Source organism: Saimiri boliviensis, chromosome 12, assembly GCF_048565385.1.
Source record: "Saimiri boliviensis isolate mSaiBol1 chromosome 12, mSaiBol1.pri, whole genome shotgun sequence".
NCBI classification, from domain to species: domain Eukaryota; kingdom Metazoa; phylum Chordata; class Mammalia; order Primates; family Cebidae; genus Saimiri; species Saimiri boliviensis.
In genome coordinates, this window is record NC_133460.1 from 15,084,215 (window position 1) to 15,109,736 (window position 25,522).

The 25,522-nt window shown below is 43.6% G+C and overlaps 1 protein-coding gene across 1 annotated transcript; it reads left to right on the top strand.

Moving 5' to 3' along the window:
• The first annotated feature begins 264 nt into the window (after positions 1 to 264).
• ZKSCAN2 (zinc finger with KRAB and SCAN domains 2) lies at positions 265 to 25,279 on the top strand. The gene is made up of 7 exons (XM_010340800.3): positions 265 to 1,397; positions 2,756 to 2,942; positions 5,865 to 5,956; positions 6,626 to 6,752; positions 11,759 to 12,442; positions 15,018 to 15,488; positions 18,629 to 25,279. The coding sequence occupies exons 1-7, from the start codon at positions 999 to 1,001 to the stop codon at positions 19,549 to 19,551; spliced, it is 2,883 nt and encodes a 960-aa protein (XP_010339102.1). The 5' UTR covers positions 265 to 998; the 3' UTR covers positions 19,552 to 25,279.
• Positions 25,280 to 25,522: the final 243 nt, after the last annotated feature.

Consider the following 25,522-nt stretch of genomic DNA (forward strand, 5'->3'; position numbering starts at 1 on the left):
GAAGCGGGACTCGCCTCCCGCGGCCATGCTGTTCCACCGCCTCTGACGGCCGGTGTCCTCGAGTGCCTCTGTGTCCCTCCGCCTAGGGAGTACCCTCCGCTCCCCTCCACGGTCCTCAAATCCTTCAGCGCCGAACCGCCGTGCCGGCTGCTCTCGCGAGAGTCCACCACACCCCGCCCCGCCCGCCTGCCCAGCCCCTCGCCCGCGAGGACGCCTCTCGCAGACCCCGCGGCGCTCCGTGGCGGGCGGCGCATGCGTGGCCGCGGCTCCCAGCGCACCCCGCGCTCTCCGCAGGCCGAGTGGACGAGGCCGAACGCAAGGAGCCGGCCGCCGCCCCCTGCGAGGTCTGGCTTCGGCCCGCGGCTCCTCTCCCCTGCGGCGGAACGGTTTTTGCAGCCTTTCCTCGGCGGGCACAGGTTTCCTGAGGACTGTCGGGGCCGCCGTGGGCCCGAAGAGCCCGGTGCCGCTTTCGGACTCCGCCAACCCAGAGCGGCACCCGCAGCGGCCTCGGCAGCGGCCTGGGCGTGCGACCGTGACCCGAGAACGGAACCCGGCACCGGGCGGGGCCTGCACATCCGGCCCCACCCACTCGGGGCCTAGCCTCTCGGAGCCCGACCCCGGGGTAGCGGACACACCCCCTCCCGGCCCGCCGTCCGCCTCCGCCCATCCTTTCCTTAACCTGCTCCTTTTTCTCCCACTCTTCCAGCCTCTCGGTTTCGACTTTGCACGAAAAGGGATGCACCCCGGAAAACCACATTGCGGGGTCACATCTTGTTTGGAGAAGAGGCTGGGCTTTTGCATCTTAGGGTATACATTCACCTTTTCAAGGGCCTGGGATAGATTTGATTAATCAGCCTGAAGTACCCTGTTCCTGCTGACCCGGCCGTTTTTACCTGCCTATCTCACCACACTCCCAGGAACATTAAGTAGAAAGCGCTTGGAGTCTTCTTTGGGCCCCCACCTTGAGCTAGACGTGAAGTTGACCCCTGGGCTGCAGCATGGCTGTAGCCCTCGACTCTCAGATCGACGCACCCCTGGAGGTTGAGGGATGCCTAATAATGAAGATGGAAAAGGACCCCGAGTGGGCATCAGAGCCCATTCTGGAAGGGTCGGATAGCTCCGAGACCTTCCGCAAATGCTTCAGGCAATTCTGTTATGAGGATGTGACTGGACCCCATGAAGCTTTCAGTAAACTCTGGGAACTTTGCTGCCGGTGGCTAAAGCCAGAAATGCGTTCCAAGGAGCAGATACTTGAGCTGCTGGTGATTGAGCAGTTTCTCACCATTTTACCTGAGAAGATTCAGGCTTGGGTGCAGAAGCAGTGTCCGCAAAGTGGAGAGGAAGCTGTGGCCCTGGTAGTGCGTTTGGAGAAAGAGACTGGAAGACTAAGGCAGCAGGTGAGAGAGGATTTTCCACATTTTTGTACTTAGAAAAAGGAATGGGAAAGACGTGGGTAGGGATGTATTGCAGAAAGAAGTGTTCTTCAGAGAAAGATACATCGTAGTAATAAAAGGTACATCGTAGTAATAAAAGACCCTTTAAGGGAGGTCTTTTCACTCTTAAGTGAATCTACTTAAAAGGGGATCAGAATTACAAATGCAAATGAAATACAAAAACAAAAGCTTTGGTTAAAATACGATCTTGCAATTGGAACCCAACATTTTTCACCTAAGCATTTGATTTCATCTTTGGCATGTTTGCACTAAAACAATATGAGAGAACAATGTAGTTTTGCTTCACAGAGGTTCACTTAATACATTTTGATCAAAAAAGGCTATTCTGCTCCCCCTTCAAAAAAAAAGACATCACCTGTAATCCCAGACCCCTCTCCAAGCATTTACTATTCCACTGAGTGTCTTCTGAAGTGCTCTCATGCCATCATTTCTGTCACTCTTCTCCAGTCTTAACTGCCACATCTTCGTTTCTCAGTGGCTTGCATGCCCTTCTAGTTGTTCTTCAACCTCCCTTTCATGAATCTCGTGGAATCCAGCAGCATTTGCAAGATTTGCAGTTTCACCTTGCACTGGACTTGCATTGCTGATCTATATCAGCAGGTTGCTGTGTTGGTCAGGGATAGACAGATAAGGGGATTAATTTTTATAAGTTTTCACTTCACTAGTGAACGTGTTCATGTCCTGGTAACTTTTACTTCTCTGCGAATTTAACAGACATAAGGAGTCAAATATCTATTCTAGCAAGGAGGCTCTGTCTTTCACTCCTGACAGATTGCCCCCTCTGTTTATTAGTAAAGACTATTTTGGCCAAGCGTGGTGGCTCATGCCTGTAATCCCAGCACTTTGGGAGGCAGAGGTGGGTTGATCACCTGAGGTCAGGAGTTCAAGACCAGTCTGACCAACATAGTGAAACCCCATATCTATTGAAAAAATACGACATTAGCCGGACATGTTGGTGCATGCCTATAATCCCAGCTACTTGGGAGGTTGAGCCAGGAGAATCGCTTGAACCTGGGAGGCAGAGGTTGCAGTGAGCCAAGATCGTGCCATTGCACTCCATCCTGGGCAACAAGAGTGAAACTCTGTCTCAAAAAGAAAAAAGAATACTCTTCTGTTCCCTTATATCCAAACTGCTGGACAGTACTCTCAGCCCAGCGCTCTCAGCGACTCCATTGGGAATAGAGAGTGGAATTTTCATTTCTTCTCATGTCTCTGTCCTTCTTTGATGTCTTTCCTGGGAGAATTTTGCCCTGATGTGGGCCTGTTTTACTCCCTCTTATGGTATTGACTTCCTTTCCCAGGTCAGCAGCCCTGTGCACCCAGAGAAGCATGCCCCACTTGGAGCAGTGTGGGAGGTGGCAGACTTCCAGCCAGAACAGGTGGAGACCCAATCCAGGGTGGTGTCTCGAGAGGAAGCCGGAAGCCTCCACTCAGGACACCAGGAACAGCTGAACCGAAAGCGAGAATATCGGCCCTTACCCAAGAATGGTAAGAGGGAAGGCTCGAGCATGCCCAGTGCAGAAGCTGGGGCAGATTTCTACGGTACCCCCAACACTGTGAATGCTCAGTGGAGGGCCCCCTAGATACATATTTGAAGTAAGTGTATTGAAGAAGAAAGGCTTCATTCACTTCAAGAATTAGGAACATGTGCAATGTAAGTAAAAACAGATGTTAAGATGGAAAGTGAGCCTGGGCAACATGGGAAAACCCAGTCTCTACAAAATTGCAAAAAAAAAAATTAGCAGGGTATGAGGGCATACACCTATTCACCTGGTCCCAGCTATTCAGGAGGCTGAGACAGGAGGATTGCTTGAGCACAAGAGGTTGAGGCTTCAGTGAGCCATGATCACACCACTGTATTTTCAGCCTGGGTGACAGAGTGAGACGCTGTCTCAAAAAATAAATAAATAAATGAATCCAAACTGGGGAAACTTAGATTGCCTGGGCCAGCTTTGAGATCTTGTGGTGTTATTCAAACTCTCCAATAATCCCACTCCGTAATCCCAACACTTCGGGAGGCCAAGGCAGGAGGAGCTCTTGAAGCCAGGAGTTCAAGTTCAGCCTGGGCAACATAATGAGACAAACCCATTTCTCTAAAAAAAATAAAATAAAATAAAGTCTGCATTCTATAATCATCTTGTGTTTTTTAGTCCCGCCATGTGTATGCGCTCTTGGCTAACTATATGTAAAGTCAAAAAGCCTTTTGGAAGGGAACAAGACATTTGTGTTCAAAATTTGATTCAAGGCATCACAGAAGTGGCATACGAGAGAGATAAACATGAAGACTTCACAGAGCAGGGACCACTGACATTCATAACTACCCTGCACATTAATGAATCAGGTCCAATACTAGGAAATGCATATGCTGTCCTTCTCAGTCCACAGTGATCTCTCCATCTCTTGAAGTGTGGCTTCATCTCAGACTTAGAAGAATGGAAAGATCACTGGACCTTCTGTCAAAAGTCTTACATCTTGTCTCTGCCACCCTTTCTCTGTGATCTTAGGCAAATAATATGAAAAGGAGCATTAATGCACAGAGGCTAAGAGCTTAGGCTTTAGACCCAGAAAGACCTAGATTCAGAACCTAGCTCTGCCATTTTTTATCTATGTGGTCTTGGTCAGGATACTTCTTAAACTTTCCATTCTCTCATCTTTATTTCACTTTTTTTTTCTTTGAGGTGGAGGATCGCTCTGTCACCCAAGCTGGAGTGCAGTAGCATGATCTTGGCTCACCACAACCTCCACCTCCCGGGTTCAAGCGATTCTCGTGCCTCAGTCTCCCAAATAGTTGGGATTACAGGCATGTGCCATCATGCCTAGCTAATATTTGTATTTTTAGTAGAGACGAGGTTTCACCATGTTGGCCAGGATGGTCTTGAACTCCTGACCGCAGGTGATCTGCCTGCCTTGGCCTCCCAAAGTGCTGGGATTACGGGAGTGAGCCTCTCCACGCCCGGTCCTCTCATCTCTAAAAGGGAAGTAGCAAGGCCATTAGTGGAGATTAAATGAGACAGCATAAAGGAGCCAGTGCATAATAGTGCTCAATAAATGTTAGTTTCCTTTTTCCCAGAATGGCACAATTATTTTTAAACCTCAAGTTTGTCTGACTTATACAGCCCTTTACTGAGAGGCAAGATTTGGAACTACTTACTATACTCTACTTTTTTATGCCTCCCCAAATTCATATTATGATGGAATGCATTGCAAATGTTTGTGGTTTGTGAATCACCCAGAGTGTGTTCATTAGCATCAAAGCTCCCTTGCTCACATGGATTAGATGGCCCCAGCGACTTTACCTGATAAGCTTAAGTCTGCTAAATACCTATTCACGCTGTTACTGGGTTTTGCAATCCCAGAGTGATAAGGAATTCCGAAAGTGGAAAAGTTGAGTACTAATTTGGGGGAATGAAGGACAAAATTTGAGGGCTAGATACCTCAGAAAGGTGAATTTAAGGAAACTCTTTAATTTCAGCCATGTGTGCCTCAGTGAATACAATGTTTCCAAGGAAATGACTTGATTTCCTTCTGTAGAAAGTAGTGGAGCAAGCTTTTGAATTATTGGTCACAAGTGATAGTTATTCTTGATGTTTTCCTAAGATGTTCCAGGGAAGAAGTTAGACCACAGATTAATGCTATATGTAAATTTATATATCTTTCTTCCACCCTTGGAGGGGTATGTTTGCCTATAGTGTCCATTACCGTGTATCTATATGCTCATTTCTTAGGACAATATTCACTCATGGGCGATTCATTTATACTAGAGATTGCAAGCTGGTAACTTGCATGCCAAGTCAGACTGTAACCCCTATAAAGAGTTTCTGTTTGAGGGTTTTGTGTTTGATTTTAATTATCAAAGTTTAAGACTTCTGAGATTTCACATAAAGTTTAGATTTCTGGCTTCTCTGGAAAAAAGGTAGGGTCAAGTGCCGTGGCTTACACCTGTAATCCCAGCACTTTGGGAGGATCACCTGAACCTCGGAGTTGGAGGCTGCAGTGAACTATGGTCACACCGCAGCACCCCAGCCTGCACAGCAGAGCCAGACCCTTGCCTCAAGAAAGAAAGAAAAAGGAGAAGCTCTGGCTGTACCAGAGCCATATTCTAACACTGAGACATGAGCAGGACCTGAGCACTGGCTGTGCCCTTTCAATCAGGTATGTGCTCTCCAGTTCCTACAGTCCTTTCCTGGCCCCCTTCAATCTTGTACTTTACCTGCTTACCCCCCAGAAAGCAGTCAAGGTTGTGATCCCAGCTTTAGGATACTGTGGTTTTGGGCATTGTTCTGAACTCACAGAGAAAATGGTCAATTTATATTTGCTGGTGTTTCAATACATACCCATCTCTTGAAAAGAGACCACATGAATTAAAGGGTCAAAGCCCGGAATGCTAATCATTTCTTTCTATTCTTACAGCTCGGCCTTCTCCCTGGGTTCCTGCCCTTGCTGATGAATGGAACATCCTAGATCAGGAAATGACAACCACACGGCTTCCTACTGGGTCCCAGGTACATTGTAATTGTCATTGTCTTTTTTGTGTGTGTGTAATGGAGTCTCACTCTGTCACCCACGCTGGAGTGCAATGGTGCGATCTCAGCTCACTGCAACCACCTTCACCTCCCAAGTTCAAGTGAATCTCCTGCCTCAGACTCCTGAGTAGCTGGGATCACAAGTGCATGCCACCACACCCAGCTAAGTTTTAGTATTTTTAGTAAAGATGGTATTTTACCATGTTGGCCAGGCTGGTCTCAAACTCCTGACCTCAAGTGACCTGCTTGCCTCGGCCTCCGAAAGTGCCGGGATTACAGATGTAAGCCACCATGCCTGGCCGTAATTATCTTCTCTGGCCTTCCTTATTAGGGTGTTTAGCACAGTGCCTTTCTGTGCCTTCACTGTCCTCAGATTTTTATACTCCCCACAAGAGACTTTTTCCCCTTTATTCCTTTTCCCAGAAAGATGAGACTCAGTCTTCCGAGTAATGAGACTTCTTGCTGGATCATCTTGCTTATCTTGTCATTTTATGATTCTTTGTCTTCTGCTTCATTTGGCACATACTATCCACTTGTTCCTTGATTTCAGTTCTTCTTTAGGGTCCCTCTCTGCCTCATCCATGATTGTTCATCCTCTGAAGACCTGTGCAGTTATCTTGGTAGTCACTGGTGTTAGTGTCGTTACAGGAACCTGTGAAAGATGTCCACGTGGCAAGAGGCTTTTCCTACAAAAAGAGTGTGCATCAGATTCCTGCCCACAGGGGCCTCTACCGGGATTTCAGGAAGGAGAACATTGGGAACGTGGTCTCCCTGGGTAAGGACTCCTTCCCTTTCCAAATGAAAGACTTGGGGCTTTCTAATATATTCATTTCTACTGATTAGAAGATAGGTATAAATGTTAACACTTAAAGGATCTCTAAGGATTGTCTAGTGTAATCAAGTAGCCAGGTTCTCTTCCCTCACCCATTCCTTCTTCCAGTAAAAAAATCATAATTTAGTGATTAAGACATTAGAGAGGAGTTATATATGACTATCATTTTTCTATTCTATAAAATGGGATAGTACAGTAAATGGTATTACTCCCTAGGAAACTGAGGCTTAGAGAGCTTAAGAAACTTTCCCTGATCAAAAAGGAAAGTAAGCAACATAGCTAGGATTCAAATTTACAACATGTTCATCTCTTTTTGTATTCTAAGCTAGCAAATTCTCAATTTGCTTTCTATTCTTAACAACTCTTTCCTATTAACCTTACCAAAATGTCTCCAGAAGTTCTTTTTTAAATTAATGAAATATTTCATTAATGAAATATTTTGTTTTCAATAAATACTTATGAAAATGTATCTGTACCAATAATTTTCAAATGTGAAGTCACAGATTATTTTTCCCCTTCATGTAATGGAAGAGTGGCTTTCAGTCTCTTTTGAGGAGAAAGACATCTTTTATGTGTCTCAGGACCACAAAGCTATAATAAGTTATAAGGCTTTTTTTGCCCCACCTACAACCTCCTTAAGCAAAACAACTGGATTTTATTTCTTTGATATATGTATTTGTGGGTTCCTGTAAGTTTTTGTTTGAAAATTAGGTTCTTCTGCCAAACTTTTTTTCAGCTTTATTGGGGTATAAATAAATTTAATATTTATTAAATACATGCAAATAAGGCCAGGTGCAGTGGCTCACCCCTGTAATCCTAGCACTTTGCAGGGCCAAAGCAGGCAGATCGCCCAAGGTCAGGAGTTCAACACAAGCCTGACCAACATGGTGAAACCCCATCTCTACTAAAAATACAAAATTAGCTGAGCATGGTGGCACATGCCTGTAATCTCAGCTACTTGGGACTTGGAAGGCTGAGGCAGGAGAATAGCTTGAACCCAGGAGGTGGAGGTTGCGATGAGCCAAGATCACACCATTGCACTCAAGCCTGGTCAACAAGAGTAAAACTCTGTCTCAAAAAAAAAAAAAACAAAAAACAAAAAAATATATCTACATATATATGTACAAATAAAATTGTGTATATTTAAGAATGCCATATTACAACTTGATTTTATGTACATATACGTTGTAAAATAATTACCGTATTTGAGTTAACACATCCATCACCATACATAGTTGTGTACATGCATGTTGAGAACATTTAAGATCTACTCTCTTAGTAAACTTCAAGTATACACTATAGCATTATTAACTGTAACCATCATGCTGTATAATTAGAATTTATTAATCTTATAACCAAAAGCTTATACCTTTTGACCAATATCTCCCCTTACCCAAGCCCCTGGCAACCACTGTTCTCCTCTCTGTTTCTGCAAGCTCAGGATTTTAGATTCCACATGTGAGATCGTATTAGTCTTTCTCTGTCTGGTTTACCTAACTTAGCACAGTGCCCTCCAAGTTCATCTGTGTTGTCACAGATGGCATAATTTCCTTCTTATTTTTGTTTTGAGATGGAGTCTTGCTCTGTCACCCAGGCTGGAGTGCAGTGGCGCAATCTCAGCTCACTGCAACCTCCACCTCCCAGATTCAAGCAATTCTCCTGCCTCAGCCTCCTGAGTAGCTGAGACTACAGGCGCCTGTCACCAGCCCTGGCTAATTTTTGTATTTTTAGCAGAAGCAGGGTTTCACCATGTTGGTCAGGCCGGTCTCGAACTCCTGACCTTGTGATCCACCTACCTCAGCCTCCCAAAGTTCTGGGATTACAGGCATGAGTCACTGTGCCCGGCCTCCTCCTTTTTTATGACTGACTAGTACTCCATTATATTTTTTTTCCTATATTTTCATTCATTTGTCAACAGATACTTGGGTTGTTTCCATGTCTGGACTCTTGTGAATAATGCTGCAGTGAACACAGGAGTGCAGCTGTCTCTTCAAGACGCTGATTTTGTCTCCTTGGGATATGTAATATAAATGGGATTGCTGGATCATATTGTAGTTCTGATTTTTTGAGGAGCCTTCCTAATGTTTTCCGTAATGGCTGTACCTGCTTACATCCCACCAGCGGTGCACAAGGATTCCCTTTTCTCCACAACCTTGTTATCATTTGTCTTTTTTTAATTGACAGATAATAATTATATATGTTTGTGGGGTACAGTGTGATGTTTTGATACATGTTCACATTGAGGAGTTACTAAATCAAGCTAATTAATAAATCCATCACCTCAGCCAGGTGCAGTGTCTCACACCTGTAAACCCAGCACTTTGGCAGGCCGAGGCAGGTGGATCGCCTGAGGTTAGGAGTTCGAGAGCAACCTGGCCAACCTAGTTAAACCACGTCCCAGGTACTCAGGAGGCTGAGGCAGGAGAACCACTTGAACCCAAGACGCGGAAGTTGCAGTGAGCTGAGATCGAGACACTGCACTCCAGCCTGGGCGACAGAGCAAGACTTTGTCTCAAAAAAAACAAAAACCCATCATCTCACATACTTATTTTCCCATGGTGAAAATATTTAAAATCTACTCTTTTAGGCCAGTCACAGTGGCTCACACCTGTACACATCCCAGCACTTTGGAAGCCTGAAGCAGGCAGATCACCTGAGGTCAGGAGTTTGAGACCAGCCTAGCCAATGTGGCAAATGCCTTCTCTACTAAAAATTTGAAATTAGCCGGGTGTGGTGGCAGGCACCTGTAATCCCAGCTACTTGGAGGCTGAGGCAGAGGTTATAGCGAGTCAAGATTGTGCCACTGCACTCCAGCCTGAGCAACAGAGTGAGACTCTCTCAAAAAATAAATCGACTCTTTTAGCAATTTTGAAATAGACAAAGCATTACTACATGTTATAGTCACTACTCTATATAATAGATTACTAAAGTTTATTCCTTCCATCTAACTGAAATTTTGCACCCTTTGATCAAATCTCTACTTTCCCCATCCTCCCTTCCCCTCCCCCAGCTTCTGGTAACTACGTTCTACTCTCTACTTCTATTAGTTGGACTTTTAGATTCCGCCAAAAAAGTGAGATATGTGATATATGTCTTTTCTGTGCCTGGCTTACCTTAGTTAACGTGATGTCCACCATCCACATTGTTGCAAAAGGCAGAATTTTCTTCGTTTTTAAGGTGGAATAGTATTCCATTTTGTATATAGACCACTTTTTTTTTTTGAGATGGAGTCTCGCACTGTCGATGTGGCGCAATCTCAGGTCACTGCAACCTCTGCCTCCCAGGTTCAAGTGAGTCTCCTGCCTCAGCCTCCCAAGTAGCTGGATTACAGGTGCCCGCCACCATGCCCTGCTAATTTTTCGTATTGTAGTAGAGACAGGGTTTCACTGTGTTGGCCAGGCTGGCCTCAAACTCCTGACCTCATAATCCGCCCTCCTCGGCCTCCCAAAGGGATTACAGGTGTGAGCCACTGCATCCCACCTAGACCACGTTTTCTTTATCCATTCAGCCTCCTGGTTGTTTCCATATCTTAGCTATATATGAATAATGCTGCAGTTAACATGGTAGTACCTCTTTGGCATACTGATTTTAATTCCTTTGCATATATACTCAGTAGCAGGATTACTGGATCATATGGTAATTCTATTTTTAGTTTTCTGTGGAACCTCTGCACTCTTTTCCATGATGACTCTTCCCAATTCACAGCCCTGCCAACAGTATTCAGAGGTTTCATTTTCTTCTCACCAACACTGCTTATTTTGTCTCCTTGATGATAGACATTCTGAAACGTGATATCTCGTTGTGGCCTTGGTTTGCATTGCCCTGATGATTAGTGATGTTGAGTACCTTTTCATGTATCTACTTGCCATTTGTATGTCTTCTTCGGGAAAATGTCTATTCATGTCCTTTGCTTATTTTTTAATGATATTGTTTAGTTTGTTGTTGTTTTGCTACTGAATTGTAGGCGTTCCTTGTGTATTTTAGATAATGACCCCGTAGCAGATAAGTGGTTTGCAAATCTTCTGTTCCATAGATTGTTTCATCACTTTGTTGACTGTTTTGTTGTTGTTGTTTTGGATTAGGTTTTTTTGCTGTACAGAAGCTTTGTAGTTTGATGTAGTCCCACTCATTTATTTTTGCTTTCATTGCCTGTGCTTTGATGTCATATCCAAAAAAATTATTGCCAAGACCCGTGTCAAGCAGCTTTATCCCCTGTGTTTTCTTCTGGAGATTTATGGTTTCAGGTCTTACATTTAAGGCTTAATCCATTTTGAGTTCATTTTTGTGACTCATATAAGATAGGGGTCCAGTTTCTTTTGCATCTGGATATTCAGTTTTCCCAGCACCATTTATTGAAAAGATGACCTTTTCCTAGTGATGTGTTCTTGGCACTCTATTAAAGTTTATTTAGCCATATATGCATGGATTTCTATTCTCTTCCACTGGTCTTTGTGTCTGTTTTCATGCCAGTACCATACTGTCTTGATTACTATAGCTTTGTAATATAATATAACAAAAAAATTCTTGACTTCTCATCTCTTATATTTCCAGTGTGTATATGTATATGTATGTTGGCGTGGGCATGGAGGAGTTGTAGGGAAGAGATAATGCTTTATTTTTTAACTAACAAATACTGAATAGGAGCATACCTTGAACCTAACACAGTGTTACCCACTAAGAGAAAATCAAAGGTTAAAAATATATATTCTTACCCTTAAAAGCTTTTCTGTAAGAACTAGGTAAGAAAAGAAATGGTGCATACATGAGAAGTAAAATATGTAAGTTAGTAGAAGTTTGTACCAAGGAAGTCATGTAAAAGTAAAGCAGTGTCACAGTTGAGGAAGGTCTGGGTGTGAACAAGCAGCCCAGGAGAGCATGCGACAGCAGAAGATTGAGGCATGCAGTAATGACTTCTATATCCACCATGAAATATATTTATTTTCCTACAGGAAGTACAGTGTCTACATCTAACAGGATAACCCGGTTGGAACAGAGAAAGGAGCCATGGACTCTAGGTCTGCATTCCTCTAGTAAGAGAAGTACCCTACGAAGCAACTACATCAAGGAAAAGTCAGTTCATACTATTCAGGTCCCTGCAAGAAGTGCAGGAAAAACATGGAGAGAGCAGCAGCAGTGGGGTTTAGAAGATGAGAAGATAGCAGGTGTGCATTGGAGCTATGAGGAAACGAAGACTTTCCTGGCAATTCTTAAAGAGTCTCGCTTTTATGAAACACTTCAAGCCTGTCCCCGAAATAGCCAGGTATATGGTGCTGTGGCTGAGTGGTTGCGAGAATGTGGCTTCCTTCGAACCCCAGAACAGTGTCGAACCAAGTTCAAAAGTCTCCAGAAAAGCTATCGAAAGGTGAGAAATGGCCACATGCTAGAACCCTGCGCCTTCTTTGAGGACATGGATGCTTTGTTGAACCCTGCAGCCCATGCTTCATCCACTGATAAACCAAAGGAGATGATACCGCTCCCCAGACTGAAGAGAATTGCCATCAGTGCTAAGGAACACATCAGCTTGGTGGAGGAGGAGGAAGCCGCAGAAGATTCGGATGGTGATGAAATAGGCATTGAATTTATCCGCAAGTCTGAAATCCGTGGTGCCCCTGTCTTGTTTCAGAACCTAAGTGGTAAGAATTGTGCTTTTTTATCTGGTAAGAAAACAGATGTGTGCTCTTGTGGAAAAAGGAGTAGACCAGAAGTGACTAAACCCAGGGGGTGCTGTCACACACACCTCGCCACTTTCACTGTCCAGTGGCCACATAACTGAAGTGCTCTCAGATGCTGCCCCCAGGGCATCAGAGTGACAGCTCCAAGCAGTGATGGAGGGGTCATTTTCACTTTAGAGCACAGCATGGATTTTGAGTATTTGGGTCTTTGTGGAAGGAAGATAATTGGAGTTAAAGGGTTCTCAGGGTCTGTTATTATCTGATAATTGGCATAAAGCAATCAATTATATTGGATTGTAATAAGTCAAATGGGCATTATTACATTATCTAAAATAACCAGTAAAAAATTATGTAACAGGTTCAAAGAGAGTTAAAAATGAAATAAACTTTTTTCCTTAATCTAAAAGAAGACAAGAAAGAAGAGAAAAAAGAATACAAAATAGATTAGTCAGATTGAAAAAAAATAAGATATAAATCCAAATATATCATTAATTACAAACTTAAAAAGCTAAGATTATCAGACATTAATTGCTTATAAGAGATCCATCTTAGATATAATACAGAGATATTAAAATTAAAAAGGCAGAGAACATGCAAAAGAAAACTGGTATTAAACATTTCATGACTCAGACATGCAGAATTAAATCACCCGTTAATAACTGTGCGACAGTAGACACATCACTTAACTACTTTAAGCTTCTATTTTCTCATCTGTAAAATATATGACTACGAATACCTTGTAGGGTTGTTATTAGCGTTAAATAGGATCATATAAATGGAAGGCACTGTGAAAATGCTAAAATAAAATACAGCATTGCCTGGTATCACTGTTATTAGTAATGTTTCTTTACTCCAGCTAGAGATAAATTCTTTTTTTTTTTTTTTTTTTTTTTTTTTTTGAGGCAGTGTCTCACTCTGTCGCCCAGGCTGTAGTGTAGTGGCACAATCTCAGCTCACCGCAGCCTCTGCCTCCTGTATGGGTTCAAGCAATTCTCCTGCCTCAGCCTCCTGAGTAGCTATGCTTACAGGCGCCCACCACCACCAAAACTTAGCCACACCTGGCTGGTCTCAAACTCCCAGCCTCAAATGATCTGCCCACCTTGGCCACCCAAAATGCTGGGATTGCAGGTGTGAGCCACCACACCCAGCCTATAAATTCTTACATAGAATGGAAAACGAAATCAGGCTAAGGAACGTATTCATGACTACCCCTGTTCAAAAGAAACTGGCTGGATGCAGTGGTTCATACCTGGAATTCTAGCACTTCAGGAGACTGAGCTGGTAGGCCACCTTGAGGCCAGGAATTCGAGAGCAGCCTGGGCAACACAGCGAGACTCGGTCTCTACAAAAAATAAAACAGCCAGGTGTGGTGGCACACTCCTGTAGTCCCAGCTACTCAGGAGGCTGAAGCGAGAGGATCACTTGAGCCCAGGAGTTAAGGCTTCAGTGAGCCATGATCATGCCACTGCAGTCCAGCCTTGGCAAGAGAGATTCTGTCTAAAAAAAATAAATAAACATCTGCTAAGATGGGAAGAAGCATTATGCCTAGACAGGTCTCACCAATCAGAAAATCCATAAACAGGCTGGGACTCTTGGGGAGGTCTCAAGTATGGGAATCCAGTCATAGGCCTGGAAGAGCCACCTGGTAAGATAGAGGATATTTTTCCCACTATAGATTACAAAACATACAAAAAGCATGTCTTATAAATTATATTTAGACATGCCCTGAAAAGTTTTATTCTGCTATAAATGCAGAACATAATCTTGTCTTGCAGATCATTTGATCTCAAAGTAGAACACTCAATGACATCGAAAAACTACTCTGAACATAGTTCTGCTCTTCAAGGAAGATGGGTTACAGGAGTGCTAGGAAATTTGAGGGGAAAGTTCCCATTGGAAGTTCTAGTCATTATTCTTAACCACTTTGGAAAGGCACTTTTAGAGAACTAAATCATTTAGTTAATCACCATAGCAGTGGCAGATTTGGGGGACTGCATTTTTATTCTTCCAAATAAGCTTTGAGATTAGTTTACCAATTTTGATTTTAAAAATCCGATTGAGATTTTGACTATAGAATCATATGAGAAATGGTATCTTACAATTTGAGTCTTCCTATTTATAAACAGTGTCTCATCATTTTTTTCCTAGTTTTATGATATTGCACATTTTTATACAGACTTTCTCATTTCTTGCAAAGCTTATTCCTATGCATATGGTAGTTCCTATTGCCACTGTGATTGGGTTTTTTTTTAACCTCTACATTTTTGTAATGCATATAGTATAGAGCAGGCGTCCCCAAACTTTTTACACAGGTGGCCAGTTCACTGTCCCTCAGACCGTTGGAGGGCCGCCACATACTGTGCTCCTCTCCCTGACCACCAATGAAAGAGGTGCCCCTTCCTGAAGTGCAGCGGAGGACCGGATAAACGGCGTCAGGGGACCGCATGCAGCCCTCGGGCCGTAGTTTGGGGATGCCTGGTATAGAGGCTACAGACTTTTTATTTTTTGTATTGTGAACCTTATTCCCGAATGGCAGGTGTGCACTGGGGCTATGAAGAAACCAAGACTTTTCTTGATATCCTCCGTGAGACTCGGTTTTACGAAGCACTTCAAGCCTGTCATCGGAAGAGCAAATTGTATGGGGCTGTAGCGGAACAACTTCGAGAGTGTGGCTTCCTTCGGACACCAGAACAGTGCCGAACCAAGTTCAAAAGCCTTCAGAAGAGTTACCGCAAGGTGAAAAATGGCCACGTGCTAGAGTCCTGTGCATTCTACAAGGAGATGGATGCCCTGATTAACTCTCGGGCACCTGCTTCTTCCCCCAGCACCCTAGAAGAAGTCCCATCACCTTCAAGGCAAGAAAGAGAGGGTATTGAGGTTGAACCCCAGGAACCTACAGGCTGGGAACCTGAAGAGACCTCACAAGAGGCAGTAATAGAAGACTCTTGCAGTGAAAGAATGAGTGAGGAGGAAATTGTACAAGAGCCAGAATTCCAGGGACATCCAGGTAGGTCTGCTGCAGAGCCCAAATGGTAAGGTGCAAAACCTTACCATTTGGTAGGAGTTTTAGTCTAAAAGAGGAGTAAGTATTATTTACTGAAAAATCAGTATATCTTGGCCATAGCTCATGAATATTCTTTCATTCAACAAATGTTTGCGTCCCTGTGCTACTTGAACAGGGGACATAGCAATGAATAAAACAGTTCCTGGCCAGTCATGATGGCTCACACCTGTAACCCCAGCACTTTGGGAGGCTGAGGCAGGTGGGTCACCTGGGGTCAGGAGTTCAAGACCAGCCTGGCCAACATGGTGAAACCCTGTCTCTACTAAAAATACAAAAACTAGCCAGGCATGGTGGTGGGCACCTGTAATCCCAGCTACTCAGGAGGCTGAGGCAGGAGAATCACTTGAACCCCAGAGGCAGTTTGCAGTGAGCCAAGATTGTGCCACTGCCCTCCAGCCTGGGCAACAGAGTAAGGCTCCATCTGAAAAAAACAGTTCCTGTTCTCATAGTTCTTCTATCCAAAGGAGAAACTCACATTAGAGTAACTCAGTCCTTGGGATCTCAGCCTTGGTTTTGTCGGTATGGGTCAGACAGTGTTTTGTATCTCCTGGAAATACCATGGGGAAGAAAAACTCGGAATTACACATGAGAAAAAACTTGGATGAAGGAAGTGTGTCAGTAAGCACAAAACAATAACATTTTACAGTTATGTGTGGTGTGCAAGACAAAAAAGATAGAGACATGAACATGAGAGACTATTCTGGTCCTGAGCTCCACCTGCATTTTTCCCACTGATTTATGCCCTCGTGGGCCTCTCACTAGTAACTCAGGCTTAAGATGTTCAAAACTAACATCACCCTCTTCCTTAACACACCATGGTTCTTCCCTGTGGTCTCCTGCTCTCATCCAGACTGAAAAACTTTAGAGATTATCTTGACACCTTGCTCATCATTAACATCCATGCAGATGACATGTTTTGTCAACTATTGTAGACTGTCACGTCTGTCTGTCCCCTCTTCAGTTACCATTAGCCACTGTCTAGTTCAGTCTTCTCTCTCTCTTGCCTAGACTGTTGTAAAAGCCTCCAAACCAGTTTTCCCCACCCCACCCATACTTTTACTAAGGTTTCACAGCCATTTTTGATCTGAGCTCATCTTATTCTTCTAGCCTACATGTTAGTATTTTCTTCCTCAACTCTATGCTTATTCAAAGCAAAACTACTGGCTACTTACTACACACTTCAAGCCTTTTGACATCCAGACATTAGCTTGTGATGTTCCCTCTACCTTGAATGTCTTTGGCTCTACATATCTCCATGTCCAAATTCTCTCTTACCTCTCATACTTTGTCTCTCTCTGAACACTTTGTACGTAAGATCTCCCAGACACAGTGAGCTCCTGTAGGACAGGAGCTCCACCTTCCCATAATACTACATTAAGCCCCCAGGAATCAGTTGAATATGTGGGATAATTCAGGACTAGTTTATTGAAGCAAGTGACTCCAGTTTAGTATAAATATGGAAAATTATAGTGTGAAGGCTTGAATTAAGTCCTATAGAATCCTGGCTTTAATAACTCTGGAAACAAAGTCCTTGTGAATCGTTTTTAAGATAAGCTCCAGACCTATCATCAAATTATCAAGCTCCTCTGAGCCAACTGCTAGACTGTGTCTTCCTCCAAATCCCAGAACAATGTTGGACTCAATCAGAAAACTTCAAAAGAAGTACTGACAGGCAGGTGTGGGGGCCCACACCTGTAATCCTAACACTTTGAGAAGCCAAGGTGGGAGGATCACTTGAGCGCAGGAGTTTGAGACCAGCCAGGGCAACATAGACCCCATCTCTACAAAAACTAAAAAGTTAGCTGGGTGTGGTGGTGTGCTCCTGTAATTCCAGCAACTTGAGGGCCTGAGGTTGGAGGATCACTTGAGCCTGGGAGGTCAAGGCTGCAGTGAGCTATGATCATGTCACTGCATTCCAGCCTGGGTGACAAAAAAAAGTACTAATAAATGAAAGATGGAATCATTAGGGCTTTTTATTTAAGTGACTAGATTGATGGTGCCCTCCTCTCCCCATTCCATGCCTCCCCACTTGGGATTGAGAGTTATCTGTGGTTCCCACTGAATGTGTAAAAGGAAAGTAATGTTGAAACTGGCAATAGAAACAAGGCAGGAAGGCAGATGCTTAAGAATAAGGGTTTGGTAATCAAATCAGCCTGGATTGAGCCTAAGCTGCATAGCTTGTGAAATGTTTATGGATGAAATAATGTGATGTCTAGAAATGGCTTCAAAGTAGTCTGGGTGGAGGGAGCAGAGAGTGTGAGGGGAAGAAATAAAATGGGCTTGGCCATGCATAGGTCATAGTTAAATGTAGTTAAGTGGTTCGTGGGAGCTTTTTATGCATACTATTCTCCAGACTTTTCTGTGTGTTTGAATTTTCCATAATAAAAGTTAATAACTGACCAAGATGGGACGAGACCCAGAGCTGTGTAATTCCAAAGCTTGTCTCTCTTACCATGTCACACTCTCTGTCCTGAAAACTTCACAGAAAATCTGGATCCAAGATGTACCCAGTAGTGAACATGGAATGTAGATGAAAAGCGTGAGAAAATAATTCCAATTTGGGGAACAGTGAGAATTAAGATTTCGGTTAGTGTGGTTTATGGGACAGCCTGAAAAATAAAGAAAGAAGAACATTTGAGAAAAAAGCATTCTTGGTTGGGATATGATTATATACATAGAAAAATTTAGTTCCTCAAGTCTCTCGAGGAACTTGGACTTGGCCAGATTCTAAAGACCAGTGTGGTGTAGTATACTTTAGTATAGAGGTGAAATAATGAAAATAGGATGAATTAGAGTGAACTTCAGGGAGATAAGCCAGGTTGCCCCCATGTCAGTTGGGATATGGATGAGGAATCATGGCTTGGATTATAATGCAGGAAACGTTTCTGAAGGCCTACTCTGTACTGGCTGTTATTGGCCTATTTATGAATGAAAAGAAATACAGTAGAATGAATCAGGGAAGAGTCACAGGATCTGAGACTAGAGAAGTGTGTGGAGATCATAACTGATCAAGCCTTGCAGGCCAGGTTGTTGATGTTAATATCAGACTTGCATGAAATTTGTATTGTCTTTTGTTTTTTCAGATTTTGAAATTGGAAGTAGCATCAAGGAGGATCCAACACAGATAGTATATAAGGACATGGAACAGCATAGGGCATTAATGGAAAAGTCTAAAATAGTTGTTTCCCAGAATACTGACCCCAGCAAATATCGTAAAAGGGAATGCATCTCAGGAAGACAATGGGAAAATCTTCAAGGAATTAGACAGGGAAAACCGATGTCTCAGCCTAGAGATTTAGGGAAAGCCGTTGTGCATCAGAGGCCTTTTGTGGGGAAGAGACCCTACAGACTTCTCAAATACGGAGAAAGCTTTGGAAGGAGCACTCGTCTGATGTGCCGGATGACCCACCACAAGGAGAATCCTTACAAGTGTGGTGTCTGTGGAAAGTGCTTTGGTAGAAGCAGGAGCCTGATCAGACACCAAAGAATCCACACAGGAGAAAAACCTTTTAAATGTCTTGACTGTGGGAAAAGCTTTAATGATTCCTCAAATTTTGGTGCCCACCAGAGAATCCACACAGGAGAGAAACCCTACAGATGTGGAGAGTGTGGAAAATGCTTTAGTCAAAGTTCTAGTCTTATTATACATCAGAGAACCCACACTGGTGAGAAGCCATATCAGTGTGGAGAGTGTGGGAAAAGCTTCACCAACAGTTCTCATTTCAGTGCCCACCGGAGAGTCCACACTGGGGAGAATCCCTACAAGTGTGTGGACTGTGAAAAAAGTTTCAATAACTGTACAAGATTCCGAGAACATCGGAGAATACACACTGGAGAGAAGCCGTATGGATGTGCTCAGTGTGGCAAACGTTTCAGTAAGAGTTCTGTTCTTACCAAACACCGGGAAGTTCATGTGAGAGAAAAGCCTCTGCCGCACCCTCCATCTCTGTATTGCCCTGAGAACCCACATAAGGGAAAGACTGATGAATTTAGGAAAACTTTTTGATGATGATCTTCTCTTCCTAGATGCCGCTTTAGCCATCCTACCCTAATCTCATTCTTGGAAGCAATTTTTTCTTAGCTATGGAGTGTAATTCCCAAGATAAACTTGAGAATGTAAATAAACTAGACATTTTCATCCTCTTCTCACCTCTGCCTCTAACTTGATCAGTCTGTTCCTCCTCTTCTATGTCTCAGCTTCTCCTTAAAGAATGTGGAGAAGATACATTGTCTGAGTTTAGAATAAAATACTCTTCAGTATGTTGAGGCCACTGCAACTGGATTGCTAAGTTTGGCAACATTCAAGATCCTTCCATGTGGTTGACAGTTGTTTTCAAGGATATAAAAAATGCCAAAAGTTTTTTTGTTGTTGTAACCTACTCCATGAGATCCTGGATGCAACTTGATAAGATTCTCACATTTGAGTAGAACTTTGAGGAGTCTGATCAGAACTACATCAAATCCATCTTGGTTTTGAAGATATCCACAAAAGAAGAGTGAAGATTTTATAGCTTTCCTCAGAAGTCTGTCACAGTGTACCTTTTTTCATGTCAAGAAGTTGATCCAAATAGCTAGGGCAGAATCCCTGTATTGTCACTAAAATCCTGTTACTAATGCCTTGCCCTCCATGGAGATGAGAAGCAGTTCTTCACTCCTCATCCTTTTCTGTACCTGAAGACTTCAGTCCCCTTGGCTGCTGCTTCTCCGGCCTATAAGTAATCCCAGGTCCTTGTACTGTTTCTTATAGCCCTGCACTTACCTCTCAGTTGCTCTGGGTGCTCCTCCTGGCCTCTTCTGAATTACTGTGCCCTTCTCAGATGGAGTAGGAGGCCTGTTCGTGGTATGTCTTACTAAAGCAAAGCAAAGCTTCAGACACTTTCTAGTTCTATCCTCTAACTTCTCTGACTCTTACCTAGAACGTGACTGGTATGTTGGGACATTTTGTACCTCCCACCCCCACGCTGCAGTGTAATATTTTAATAGTGTTTCTAAAACTTTAAGGGAATAGGGAAGAGGTAATAGACACCTGAAACATTTCTAAGACTGGTTGGACTTCTTTGGACTGCTGTGGATCAGAGAGCCACCTCAGTTCAGACCAGCACTCTCAGGGCCTGCTGTTGAATCTCCCAGTCTCTATTCCTGAGGCTTCTAGTCCCTGTTCTGCACATCAAAAACCTAACTATAACTTCCCAAGTCACACAATTCTAGAGCTCACTGGGTGAAAAGTGCGAACATTTTTAAAAACTTGAATCCAGAACACTGTTTTTGTTTTCCTCATTTACCTGTTCATCTGGAAAATCTCTTTGAGAACCCCCTGGAGTAACCCAGTAAACACTGAAGGAAAAGTTGTGATGGGGGATGGTTACTTCACTTTTGAAGTTACAGATGAAACCCAGGAATTTGATTTTCCAGGGGCAGTTGCTTCAGGATGGAGCCAGTGACATTTATTCCCTTAGTATGTAGGTAACCCAGGGTGGCTTTGCTTTGTTTGGCAAGGGAGACATCACAAGTTTAGTGGAAAGAGAACCAGAGTCAGGGCTGTTTGTAGGTGATTATTTTGTTCTTATCTCTCCGTTTCTTGTCAAATGCTCTTATTTGAAGCCATCTGGAGATGACATTTTTCCTTTCAGTATGTTTCAGTCTTTTGAAACTTGTTCATCAAAGTACCTAGGAGGATAGGCGCTGTAGAAAAAAATTAATTTATGGTGCCGGAATAGGGTGTGGCCTGTTGGAAGGCAGGTGACTCAGGTAAACATTGCTAAATGTTTCTGATTTATGTTTGTTGGAAATGTTATGATCACATCTCAATAGGTTGATTTTTCTGTGTCGTCTAAATTATAGATTTCTAATGCTAAGTACAGTTCCATGTTGGTAGTGTGCCTAGCACAGTAAGATGTGTGTGGTGCCAGTGGGCTTGTGTTTATATTGTGTAGATGTTCTGGAATTCCAGCTTTAGCGAAGATGCACATTAATAGAAATCACCACTTAGTAATATGTACACAGGATTGATACTATATTGAAGCATGATTCAGGAAAGTAGATGACTTATTCATAAATATGAAGCACTGTTACATGTAAGGCCATGTTCTAGCCACAGTGAGGGATACAGAAAGGAACGAAGAGGGCCAGGTGTGATGGCTTACGCCTGTAATCCCAGCACTTTGGGAGGCTGAGGCAGGAAGCTCATGAGGTCAAGAGATCAAAACCATCCTGAGCAACAAGGTGAAACCCTGTCTCTCTACTTAAAAAAAAAAAAAAAAAAAAAGCCGGGCGCAGTGGCTCAAACCTGTAATCCCAGCACTTTGGGAGGCCGAGGTGGGTGGATCACGAGGTCAAGCGATCGAGACCATCCTGGTCAACATGGTGAAACACCGTCTCTACTAAAAATACAAAAAAGTAGCTGGGCATGGTGGCACATGCCTGTAATCCGAGCTACTCAGGAGGCTGAGGCAGGAGAATTGCCTGAACCCAGGAGGCGGAGGTTGCGGTGAGCCGAGATCGCGCCATTGCACTCCAGCCTGGGTAACAAGAGCGAAACTCCGTCTCAAAAAAAACAAAAATTAGCCAAGTGTGGTGGTGGAGGCTTGTAATCTCAGCTACTTGATAGGCTGAGGCAGGAGAATCGCTTGAACCCAGGAGGCGGAGGTTGAAGTGAGCCAAGATCACGCCACTACACTCCAGCCTGGTGACAGAGCAAGACTCTGTCTCAAAAAAAAAAAAAGGAACGAAGGGGCATGGTGCCTGGACTCAAGGAACTCACAGTTTGACAGAGGAAGTATCACAGCAAAAGGTAGGGCCACTTACACTATGGCCGTTAGAAAAGGCCAGGAGCTCAGTCATGAGAACATCACCTTCACTTGCAGAAGAGTTTTGCTAAGTTGCCTGGAATCATATTCTGTACCTTCACATCAACCTCCCCAGTGGCAGGAAAGGGTCGAGACACGTTCCTTCTCTAGTGGGACAAACTGATTGTATTTAATTCTCATATGCCTGGGAGCAAGCTGAGGTGGAATTTGAGTTCCTCTACCGCTTTTCCTAATTGTAAATGGGCTGTCTGGGCGTTTGATGAACTTTGTTCTGAAGAAATAGAAGGTCTACCCGCCATTCTAGACCAACACTACTTGTCTCTCTGCATTTTATCTTTTTTCACCCGGTACATGTAAGTCAGAATGAACAACCGTGTTCTCATCAATGTGTCTTTTTTACCACATAGCATTGCCTTTATGAAGATTCATAGAAAAAGGTTTTTTTCTAGATCTCAGTACCAAGGAAAGCTTTGATCCTAAGTGCAGTATACATACATACATATATATATATACACACACACATATGTCTATATATGTGTGTAGATCTGTATGTATGTATTACAAACACTGTGATTTTTATAACTTAAGCTGCTTTTTCTCTCTTTGTTCTGGCTGCTGGAAAGCTTAACAAAACTTACAGCCCACCTCAACCAACTGCCCCAAACTATATTTATTTAATTTTGTCTTATTTCTTTGGAAATTGTGTCAAATCCTGTTTTTGAAAAGCAGTATAAATTGACATTTTTTTCACTATCATCGAAGGCATTTTGGAAACTGGGCTTGTATGTCCTACCTAGGCTTGCTTTGTTACTGCCACAGATACCTCCAGTTCTTACCAGTGATGTTATGCATTCAACCTAATTCATTCATCTGGAAAAAAACAGTTTTTTAAAGAGGAAAACCTCACACATAAAAAGCTCAGGGCAGCCTACTTCGGTGGAATGAGCATGAGACCAGAGGCTGAAAGAGCCTTTTAGTCTTATCATTACTTAATGAGTGTTATTTGACACATCATAGCCTCTCTGGGCCTCTGCTCCTCATCTGAAGAGAAGTTGAGCTTGATTACTAAGTTGCTCCGGCTCTAATGTTTCATGAGGCTGGGGAGTGTGGTATAGATGCCAAAGAGGTTAAAGGCCAGGCTGCCGGCCCGGCTTGCCTGTGCTTGCCACATCTGGCCATGCCAAATCCATTTCATGCTTCAAGAAAGGGAAGGTATGCTGTGACAGCAAAGTCAGCCCAGGAGCTTGTTTGGGAAGGAGAAAGGGCAAGTCCTTCATGGTCCGCAGGCAGGCAGCACCCCAGGCACCTCAATAGCCAGTGGCAAGTAGTTGAAGTGAAGGGAAGCCTCTGTCGGAGGTCTGGAGCTCGATGACAGACAAGACTCACCTGTGAGGGAGCCGGGGCAGCCCCAGCTAAAGAAGTGTCTGAGTAACTTGTAAAACTGTAAGCCTCTGCCTCTGAATGCATTCCAAGACCCAGTGCAAATGGGTGTCGGTTTATTATTTTGTATCAGTGTTCACTTAGATGTCTTCTTGAAAAACTTGTTTGTGGAATAAATGTCTAAAATAAATGGCTCCCATTGGTTTCTGCCATAATTTGAAGGGCGTCTTCTATTAAGGGAAAAGATCATGTATCCAAGAAGTTGATAAAAGCTGATCCTTGTAGCCAGAGAAAAGAATTCCAGTCTCATTCTAGTTCATGCTCTCCCCGACAAGCAGCAGGGGTCTTCTGTGAGTCCACAGCCGTGTATGTGCAGCAGTCCTCTGGTAGGTGTCCCTGCCATTGTCCCAGTAATGGTTGTCTCCAGTGCTAGGCGGTAATTAGCCTTAGATACACATGCTGCCTGTTTTCCTGAGGCACTCCCCTGTAGCCTAATGGTGGAAGAAACCTTGAAGTTCCTTCAAAGATACAGTAACAAGAGAGGCAAAATTTTACTCTTGTAGGGTCTCTGGCTAGGCCTGATGATTGAAGTAACACAAAATAAATAAGAGAAAAGCATACATGGGCATGTCCACAAGAAACTAAGACCTAAAGAAGTAGCAAAACCTAACTGTATTATGGATTGAACAAAGAGTCAGTTGTGGCAAAGTACCTAAAATATATGGGAGGACCAAAGGAAGATAAGGATTATTTTAACAAGGCCTGTACAGATTCCCTCGGCCTTGCCTCCCCATCTCGTGATAAGAATGAGGGACAGGGAGGGTGTCTTTACTTGGAGTTTCACCTCCTGCTTTCAGGAAGTAAGAGAGAGAGTAACCTGGGGCACCTGCTGTTTCTCAAGTCCCTTTAGCTCAAGATAGCCCTTATTCCAAAAAGTGGCACATACGGGGATGGCATCTTCTGTCATCCTTCAGTGTTGCTTTCAATTGACAGTTACGGCATACAGGAAGTGTTCCAGTGGCTTCCACTTAGCCCTTCCTACCGTAACAACTCCAGCTCCATGGTCGTAAGGGCAAGGTAGAGATTTTGCAGAGTATCTGTAACTAGATGAGTCCCCCTGTAGGTTTCTGTATTTTCGTTCAGTAAATGGCCACAGACCTTTTTGGCGAAAGCCAAGATCATCATCTTCACGTGCCGTGAAGGGTTCTTCCACAGGGTTACCTGACCTCCCACTCCTTCACAGAGACTTAAGTCTGTGAACTCACTCAGGGCCAGGAATTGAATGAAAGACTTTAAGTCTTTAAGGGGGAAAAAAATCTCTAAGGATTACAAATTTTCAATTCCTAAAAATCAGTTGAGGTGATTAGACATTAAAGGAGGAGAATGAATGCTTTGTTTCAAGCACTAAAAGGAACATAGCTCATCATAACCCCCAAACTCCGTGATGGGTCCAGGGATTGGAGGGGGAACAGTGGCTTTGGGTTCCAAGACAGGTAAATGCTTAACTCACTCTGAGGTGGTCGGACTCTGAAGGGAAAATACTGGTGATGGTGGTGGTGTGTGTAAGTATCTGGGGGAGCCAAGGGAACAGGAGGGACGTAAAAGGCCGTAAGCCTTGCTTGGGTACATGTGCAGAGTCCATGGCACATGCAAATGTGCTTGGCATGGAAGTTGTGGAATTATGTGTAAAGGAGCCCACTTGAAGACAGTCTTCAAAGTCCTCTTTGTGACTTTGCTGCAGTGTACACCATCTCTGAGAACCTCTCCCAGCAGCGGCACCATGTGGCAGCA

Bases quoted from the DNA above. Each gene is read 5' to 3' on its own strand.
- ZKSCAN2 (XM_010340800.3), top strand. From the start codon at position 999: ATGGCTGTAGCCCTCGACTCTCAGATCGACGCACCCCTGGAGGTTGAG. The intron at 1,398-2,755 runs GTGAGAGAGGAT...TTCCTTTCCCAG, and splicing joins CTGGAAGACTAAGGCAGCAG to GTCAGCAGCCCTGTGCACCC. The intron at 6,753-11,758 runs GTAAGGACTCCT...ATTTTCCTACAG, and splicing joins TGGGAACGTGGTCTCCCTGG to GAAGTACAGTGTCTACATCT.